We start from the raw sequence: 9,416 nt of genomic DNA, 5'->3' as shown, positions 1-9,416 counted from the left end.
TTAAGGTTTGTGCCTTTGCATTTCTTGATGAGAAAAAAAAATGCAACTAGCAACGTTTGAATAACCAACATATGACTTGCTCTACTCTTTTTCCATAGTGAAGAAGCAACATAGAAATGCATGATTATGTCTGGCCTGTAGTAAAAGGACAAACATCTGGGATACACAGCCTAATCACTGACAACCTAGACTTTCACATCTCTTTAACAGAAGAGTGTGCTTGCCACAAGATTGCCCCCCAAACCTGGCTGAGTCAGCAGAGGGCGTGAAGGAAACAGGCCCTGGCACATCTTAGTGTTCTACCATCAGCACTCTAATAGCAGCGGGGTGTAGGGCCTGTACACGTGGCTCCTGAGAGCAGCTTGCTGAGTTTTCAGGAATTTTGCAAGCCGTTTGACATCACACTGGTAGCTTGAAATAGGCTACAGTGATTCTGGTTCAGCTGAGATTTTGCTGTATGTCTATCATAGACAGTGTCCTTTAGAAAAGAGAAGCAGTACCGTAGAGTAAGTGAGGATACAGTGTGTACCGTGGATATAAAGGATGCACTATGTCCCTCTGAGGGCTCTAAGTGTCACTATCCAAAGCCAGTTACCCATGTGCATGCGCGCGCACACACGCACGCACGCACACATGCACACCACTTTATATGGAAGCTCTTTCATAAACGAATGATCTGAGTTGGGTGGCCAACTCAAATTGTCAATCACCGTATACTCACTGAAGGTCAAAATTCCACTTTTCTGGGGCAGTGATTTCCCAGAATCTGCCCTCTGGACATCAGTGGACAATGGATATACAGAGCAGAGGCCCAAATCGGACAAAATGTCCTTCTAGCTTCCCTTACCTCTATTTTCTAGTGCAATTTGAGTTTATCACCCCAAGAGGTTTGTGAAAGGGAGGCTGCTGGTTTCCCATGGTAAAAAAAAAAAAATGCAAGACTTCTTAAGGAAGCATTCAATGGGGTGAGTGGGGGACAATGTACTGGAAACCACATTCCTAGAAGTGTGAACCTTCAGTGTCGGCTTCCTGGAGGAGTCAAAACAATTTGAGACCTATACTGCTCTCGTTCTTCCTGCACAAAGCCCATGATATCACATGGATGTTGGTGCTGGGGGGAGCTAAGATCAGAGCCTCAGTGTCCCTCCATGTAGCCAACTGCTGGCAAGCCCATTGGACCGTCTGTATCAGGAACACTTCCCCATTACCTTAGTCCTGGCCAGTTCCAAACTGGGAGACTGCAGCATGGGAGAGTTGGGAAGCCTACCAGGGGGCAAACCTGATTTCAGAATTGAGGCTTAGCTCTTGAGTCATTAGCTTGTGTGTCTCTTTATGGATCCATTTATTTAGATGTATCTGTTTGGACCCTGGTTTTCTTTTTCTTATACTTAAGTATTCTTCATGAACAAAACCTTTCATAAAGAATACTTATTAGAATAAAGTCAAATTAAATCTTGGGAGGAAATCTAGAAATTAGAGCACTAACCCCACTCACCCTGACAGCAAATGCTTTCAGGTGTTCCCTCCCAACCCCACAGCAAGGGCAATAAAGGCCAATGAAGACAGGAGAAACAAGAATGACAGAAGGATATGAGACGCTGGGGCAAGAAAAGAAAGAAGGAAGGAGACGGGTGGAAAGAAGCAAAAGCAGGGGTGCAGAGGCAAGGGAGAAATAGTAAGAATTAAAGAAAAATATTAAGAAGAGTCCAACAAACAGATCCCTTCTGATTTTCCTCCTCTTGGTCTTGGGTAATTTTATTTTGTCCAAAAGATTTAAATCTCCAGTTAAAACTGCTTATAATTTTACAAACACATCCTAGGTTAGCATCTATATCCTTTTCTCTCTTCTCCTGCGAGCACTGTCCCACCTCCTCTACCCTCTGCAGCAGTAAAGGCCAACACACATGGCCTTGCTGTCCTGTTATCTCAGGAACATCCTGAAGTTCCTTCTGTTTGTTTTTTCTTTCTTTTTTTTTTTTTCTTGACCAGGGGCTGCCCTCTAGAGCGCAGTGGTGTTCCAGGGACTCATTCTTTGGTAATGTAGCTTAAGGCCACTGCCTCTTGAAGCCCTTTGATTTCTGTATCAGATAACCCCTCTCCTTAAACAGGCAGCACCCTTTACCTGGTCCTGTTGCCCTGAGCAATGGCACAAACTCAACTGATAAAAGCTAATCTACATTTCCGGGCGCCTGGGTGGTTCAGTCAGTTAAGCCTCCGACTCTTGGTTTCAGCTTAGGTCATAATCTCGCAGTTTTGTGAGTTCGAGCCCCACATCGGGCTGTGTGCTGATCATGCAGAGCCTACTTGGGATACTCTCTCTCTCTCTCTCTCTCTCCCTCTCTCTCTCTCTGCCCCTCCCTTACTCACACTGTCTCTATCTCTCTCAAAATAAATAAATAAACTTTAAAAAAGTTAAAAAAAAAAAAAAGCTACACCTACATTTCCAATAGTATTTAGGAAATGTCATACTTCATAGGATGGCCAAATTCCTGGTGCAAATTATCTTGACATAAATCCTACTCAGAGAAGAGTTGACTGAGAATATACCATCAGTTTTTAATATATACACATTTGATTGAGTCATGCATATGAGGGAGTATAATCTACCTCTATAGAACCAGGAGAATTTTGTAAGTTTATCTCTGTACACATATACATACACAAGTATCTATCGCTGACACTCTATTTCTGCTTAGGGCCTGTTGTTTTCAAATTGACATAGAGGACAATTAGTGTGGCTTGCCACTTGCTATTGGAAATGGCATTGACAAGAAATGGCAAGTCCAAAGAAAAACATATTGGAAGGGATGATATTGTATTAGCAAAACATGCATTTCCTACAACAAACTGACCTGCCCATTTCCCTAAGGCAGCAAGCCTCTATCATCTGTACACTCTTATTAAATAATCTCATTAAATAGGAACACAAAATATACACATTTACAGTTATTAAATTAGCACAGGACTCCTCTTCTATCTACAGCCACATTCAGAGACTGCCATGCCTTCATATTTGAACTTGTAGGTGACCACGCCTTTGTCTAAGTAGAGGATGGAGATGGGCTCTAGCTTGGTGGGCACACAGCAGGCTTTGGAAGCCTTTTGGGAATTCTTGAGGTGGACCAGGGCCTGGATAATCGCATGCTTTGTGGGTGTGAGATGCTCTGCAAGGGGGTAGTTGCAAACCCCACGGCATTCGTAGGCTTCATAGCCAGGTGGGGCGATGATCCAAGAGTCCCAGCCAATCTCTTTGAAATCGATGTAGAGCGGGGTCCTCTTGCAGTAGTTTCCTTTAGCATTCCTTCTGATGCGGGCAGTGGAGTCATAGATGATGTTTGACCTCATTTGCAGCAAAGCTTCTTCTCCAGGTCCGCTGGAATAACTGTCCATGCCCAAGTTGTCAAACTCCAGAAGTTGCTCATGGGCAATCATTTCATTCAGTTCTTCTGTCCGCTCCTTCTCGCTGCTTTGGTCATCAGAAAACACGACAAGCAAAGGGACATGCTTATTCCTGGCACTGGTGTCTATTTCCAGTTGTCCCCTGCCAGCATCCTCAACTCCGTCGTGTCTACTCTCAATGTGGACCTCCAGCTGGTGGGTGGATGAACCTGACTTTTGCCAACGTCTAATGGCCTCAGTGACATCAAAAGTTTCCCACTCACTGTTGGTTCCATAGATCTCCCCTGACACCAAGACCAGCATGCTTCTTTCACCCTCACTGTCCCCTCTGCTCTCTAGTACCTCAAAAATGGTAATTTTTCGGTCTACTCCATCATAGATCATGCGATCTCTTTGCACCAGCGTGTACAACCTCAGTTCAGCCATGATAACCTCTTCATGGTGAGGAATGGACACATTGAAGAGGAGAGGGTATTTTCGGAGCCCATTAAAACTGGCTGGCTGGGAAAACAGATCTGAAAAAAAAAAGACAAAAATCGGAATTGCTGTATGTCACTGAGAAAAACAGATGCTTATTTATGTGATAAAAGGGCCTGTCTGCACGAGAAGCTTGACACTGAGAAATCAATGAGAGCAAACACAATGTTAACATTCTCTGACAGAAAACACTGAAAGGTCAGTGGTAGAATACTAAGCTGACTTTCGCGGCCAAGGCTAAGATGGAAAATGGCTGCCTGATGAATGGGACACCGCTCTCCCGGCCTTGCTTGCGTAGCTTATCAGCCACAGAATGACAGAGCTGGGAGGAAGCCTGGAGACTGTGCAGGCAAGCCCCCAGTTATTCCAACCAGTGAGGAGCCGTCAAATTGGACATGGGGTGGTTGTTCTTTCTTGGAAGTTTTTCAGAGATGAGGACTTCATGGCTTTTCACATGTGCATTTGTAATGGGTGGAGATTGCCCACATGGTTGGCTGAGCATTAAAAGACCTTCAGCTATATTGGGGGTTGGCAAACTATAGCCCATGGGCCATATTGGGCTCTACCTCTGGAAATAAAGCATCATGGGAACATAACCTGACCCATTTATTTCTGTGTGGTCAGTGGCTACTATTGTACTACAATGGCAGAATTGTGACAACAACATGGCCCCCAAAACCTAAAATATTTACTATCTGTCTGGCCCTTTACAGAAATATTTTGTTGACTTCTGCTCTAGACGCCAAAATCTGACAAGGTAACCAGATAGCCAAATACCAAGGGGGTCACAGTGGATGAATTTTGGGTGTGTGGTTGTCAACAAGGAGGAATGGGAAGAAAGGAAACTTGGGATAGAAGACTTCTATCCCAAGGGTAGTCTTCTACCCTTAGCAACCATCACGGAGTTTTGGTACATAAGAACCACTCGGAATGTTTATGAAACAAATTTTTAAAAGTCTCAGAAGCATGCCTCCAAATGTTAGCATGTTGACTTCCTATCTGAGAATTTTACGGGAGCCCAAAGCCTCTATACACTTGCCCCCAGGAAATACATGATTACAAAATGTCCCTGAAGGCATTTGTCAACCAGCAAAGGGTTCCATGAAACCAGGGTACTAAGGACCCACCAATGGAGGGGTTCTCTATTACCTCTGGCAGTTTTCCCAACTCTGTAACCAATTCCTGATTTTAGTGTGGTCCTTGTTCCAGACTGTACCCTTTAATATTCTTATTTCACTTTATAATATTTTTTTTTTAGCACTTAATATCTCTTTTAGTTCTGTCCTAAGCAACAACATTCATGAAATGAGGGCATTGAGGTGATAGCCATGTGGACTTTTTTCTGATCCATGTTAATGAAAATATATAATAAGGTCTCATAATTTACAGCTTTCTCTGGGTACCACTAAAATCATCTCAAACACCAACAGTGGGAAATACTGGTCAAAGGAATGAATTTGAATTCTCTAACATAACTCTTAAAAGCAGCTATAATCAGGCCTTAACCTCCTGATCGACGTATGGCTGCCATTCATCCCCTACAGTACATGGAACATTGTAATTGGCCAACTGATATTTGTTGAAAGTTTAAATCATAAAAATTCCTATCGAAAGGAGACTGAGGGGTGCCTGGGTGGCTCAGTCAGTTAAACGCCCAACTCTTGATTTCAGCTCAGGTCATGATCTCACGGTTTGTGAGTTCAAGTCCCACATTGGGCTCTGCACTGACAGTGAGGATCCTGCTTGGCATTCTCTCCCTCTCTCTCTGTTCCTCTCCCACTGTGCTTGCTCTCTCTCTCTCTTTCTCGCTTTCTCTCTCTCTCTCTCTCAAAATATATGAATAAATAAAAACTTAAAAAAAATAAAGTAGGCTGATATCTTCACCATTTGCCAAAACATTCCTTTGCCTTGTTGTGTACTGCACCTTTGGAGATGTTCCTCTGACTCTTGGAAAGTCTTCTCCCCTTTTGGGTGTGTGGCCCCTCCTCGTGGGGTTTTCCCCCTCTTCACATCCCTATCTAGAAGTTCACTCCCTTCTGGGTCCCTTGAATATTTACTCTCTGTCTCTCCTTTGAGCTTTGCCATTTATATCCTTCCATTTCAGGTTTCTTTTTATGAATGGGTCTTCCCAACTAGATCATGACCAAGCTGGCAGGTACTGTGCCTTAAACTCCTTCTGTGCCTCCATGCTACCATGATGCCTTAAACAGAGGCAACACTTTCAAAATATTGATTAGTTGATTGTGAACATCAGATCAAACTGATTTATGGGCATGGCATATGTTCTTAATACATCAAGTAACTTGGGAGTTGTCCCTTTTGTAAGAATAGAGAGACTTGACTCTCCTTGGACAGGGAACATGAGAAGATCAAAAATAGGAAGGTAGACAGGTTGCTCCATCCATGACAAAAGTGCAGGATAAAAGCTTATGGTGGTGGGTGGAAGAAATTCCAAAGGAGCACAAGGAAACTTTGGGTGGTGATGAATATGTTCATGATCTTGATTGTGGTCATGGTTTCAGCACATGTTTATATATGTCAAAACCTGTCAAATTATATACTTCAAATATGTGCAGTTTATTGTATATCTATTATACTTCAATAAAGCCATTAAAAAAATAAGTCCGCAGAGCATGTACAAATATACTAAGTAGTGGATGGAGGTGTTGCATTCTAGGCAAGGGAACTGACGTTAGTTGAGCATATTGTAACGTGCCAGGTGTTTTGAAAGCATTGTTTTATTTAGTACTTACAATGACTCTTTATTGCTATTGTGCTCATTTTACACCAGAATAAATCAAGTCTCAGTGCAGAGGACTGACTTCCCCAAAACGATGAAGTGAGGTCAGCAGCGGTAGGAATTAAAGTCATGGCTTTTTTCTACCTTAGAGGTGCGCTTGTTTTCCCCTGATTAGTTAGATTTGGAGGAGGTTTTTTTGTTTTGTTTTGTGGGGATGGAGGGGTTGGTCTTTGTCTCCTAGGCAGCTGCACTGTGCAGACCCAAAGAGTCAAAGGAGGGACAGTTAACAGCCACTAGGGCTAGCCCAGTGCACACTCCACCTGCAGACTGGCAGAGGACGCCACAGCCGGGGCATCCACGGAGAGATCCACTCCGGCTTTCGCTGGTGTCCAGTGATCAGGTGCTCTGTAAACTCCACTTCCTGACCTGCCTCACGCAAATCCTCCACGGAAGAAGCCGGAACTGAAGCACTCCTGTTTTCCCAGGGGATGTAAACACTTTCCCACCTGCACTCTCAGCCAGGCACCCAGGGCTCAGTGCTCGGAAACACTAGGAAGGTTTCCCATGGAAGGAAGCTATTTATTTTCAATCCAGACTCACCCCCAAAAGGAATCGTAACTTCAGTTTGCCATTTCCATTATGTTACTAAATGTTACTAAGTAACATTTCCAATGTGTTACTAAATATCTGAAATTTGGGCAGTTACCTAAATTTTAAAGGCAAACGATATCTTTAGGACTGAGCAACACCCACTCCCCGTTTCCTCCAGTGCCTAGAATTTAAGGAATTCATTCGTAATATCTGACGTTTATTCAGCAATTCATAGTAAATGCAGTGCTTTCTCACTCAGAACCTCTTTGAAATAGCTCAATTATGTTACATAGGTATATTATCCCCAATTTACAGATGAGCAAATTGAGGCCCAGAGAAATTAAACTAATTGTCTCTAGCTACTAAGTCAACCGTGTCTCAAAATTCCAAATCCTAAGCTATTGCTTTGCTATTGCCTTTCTGCTTTTAAGAATGTCTGGTCAATATCAATCAAAACCCTCTTTTCTACCTGGTTAATGATTATGGTAAATATTAAAGAATTCATTTCTTTGGATCTACAGCTTTTACCATACATATGCCTACTAGTACCATATTAACTAAAAGATTAACTTGCTAGGTCATTAGATTTAGTCACTGAATAAAGCTGGGGGAGATACCATAGGTTTCCTACTGATATTTAAAATTTGCACATTACTATTCATAAAGACATTGAAATAAGCTGGATCATTAACTGGGTCATACATTATTCCTGGGCATTATAAACAGTGATTCAAGGATAAACATGTCACACAAACACACCAAAACTTTAGGAAGAACCTCTAAAACATACATTTTCAGCCTGTCTGAATATTTCTTCAATAAGGTCAGGAAAGAGAAACTCATTCAAAGTTCGAAAGAAGCACAAATCACAACTTTTGGGTGTTGTCTGTTTTCATCATTTACATTCCAAGCAGAAGTTCATGCATTTTTGAGTCAATCAAAAGACAAACAGAAATTGAGACATATCTGGAAAATGACACACACAAGTATAGTGGTCGACCAACATAATTTTTTTATCACTTACTGTTCAAACTTAAAAAAATTTTAACAACCCAATCATGAAGTCAAAATGGCTTTGGATTAAAAGATATTCTTTAGTGCCTTTTAATAACATTTGGGAAATGACCATGAAAATGGTATAGACCCAAAATGTGAATTGTTTTTGAGTATCTATGTACATACACCCTTATACAGAGGCCTTCACCCTTATCTATATTATTCCCACGCATTGTAAATTTTCTTATCCGCCTCTTGAAAAAAAATCCAAGCAGAATCTATCAATAGTATGTAAACTTACCTTCATTTTTGAAGCTCCTAATGATGTTGGCAGATGGCATGGAGGTCCGATCTGTTGCAAATTTGTTGTAGAGCTCCAGCATGTACTCTGGTGGGTCAACCTTGGCTGAATCCTGCGAAGGGATGTCGGAGAGGTTCAGTGTCTTGAGGAATTCATTCTTCATGCTCTGCAGCAATGTGTTAAAGTCGACACCATCTTGCTCTGAGAAGACATCATCGAAGAGGGGCATATCTTCTTCCAGAGGTGACTGCTCCAGACTCATGATGGGGCTGCCAGAAACCGAGTGAACCACCAGGCAGACGAGAGCGCACAGTTGCAGGGCCAGAGAACCCATGACTCTGCTCAAGCCCCCAGGCCAACCCGGGAAGGTTTAGCTCTCCTGGGCTCTAAGTGGCAGTTTTATCTTGTAGCGCGTTAATGTCTCGTGTCACTGGAGACAAGTTTGGAAACTCTTCCCCTCTCTCTCCCTCCCCCTACCACTCTTCCTCTCCCCTCAAAAGTCAGGTTGCAGTAATTGGATAACAAAATCCCCTATAGGGGCCTAGCCTTTCTTATCTCCCCAGTGTAAACTTGTGCACCAGATTTTGTTTCTATCTTGCGATCCTTTTTTCTTTTAATGAGCATTTTGTAAACATTTCCACATTCTGACACTGGCGAAGAGATAGGACAATTTTCTCTTCACAGAAGCTCTGCTTCTCTTCCTTTCAATCCACTTCCTTTTGGCAGGAATGTCTAAGTTCTGCTTTTATGCGGTTCACTTTCACACATGCCTAGAATAGATACTAAGAATCAACACAATACACATCAGTGGCAACACGTATTAATTCCAGTGATAGGGCTTCCGTCCTCACATCAACATTTCTGAAGTCAGATCAAATATCCAGCATCTCTAAGTTAAGCTAATAGATATAA

The 9,416-nt window shown here is 42.5% G+C and overlaps 1 protein-coding gene across 1 annotated transcript; it reads right to left on the bottom strand.

The window, feature by feature from the left end:
• Positions 1-746: 746 nt before the first annotated feature.
• BMP10 (bone morphogenetic protein 10) lies at positions 747-9,197 on the bottom strand. The gene is made up of 2 exons (XM_025932546.2): positions 8,505-9,197; positions 747-3,914 (listed from the first exon to the last, which is right to left on the bottom strand). The coding sequence occupies exons 1-2, from the start codon at positions 8,836-8,838 to the stop codon at positions 2,974-2,976; spliced, it is 1,275 nt and encodes a 424-aa protein (XP_025788331.1). The 5' UTR covers positions 8,839-9,197; the 3' UTR covers positions 747-2,973.
• Positions 9,198-9,416: the final 219 nt, after the last annotated feature.

This window comes from Puma concolor, chromosome A3 (assembly GCF_028749965.1).
Source record: "Puma concolor isolate L17-30 chromosome A3, mPumCon1.1.hap2, whole genome shotgun sequence".
NCBI classification, from domain to species: domain Eukaryota; kingdom Metazoa; phylum Chordata; class Mammalia; order Carnivora; family Felidae; genus Puma; species Puma concolor.
The sequence above is the reverse complement of the archived record's forward strand: the minus strand, read 5'-3'. Positions and strand labels throughout refer to the sequence as shown.

What these genes read in the sequence shown, in the direction of transcription:
- BMP10 (XM_025932546.2), bottom strand. Translation starts at nt 8,838, where the DNA reads ATGGGTTCTCTGGCCCTGCAACTGTGCGCTCTCGTCTGCCTGGTGGTT. An exon ending in TAGGAGCTTCAAAAATGAAG is followed by an intron (nt 3,915 to 8,504) that starts GTAAGTTTACAT and finishes TTTTTTTTTCAG; the next exon opens with ATCTGTTTTCCCAGCCAGCC.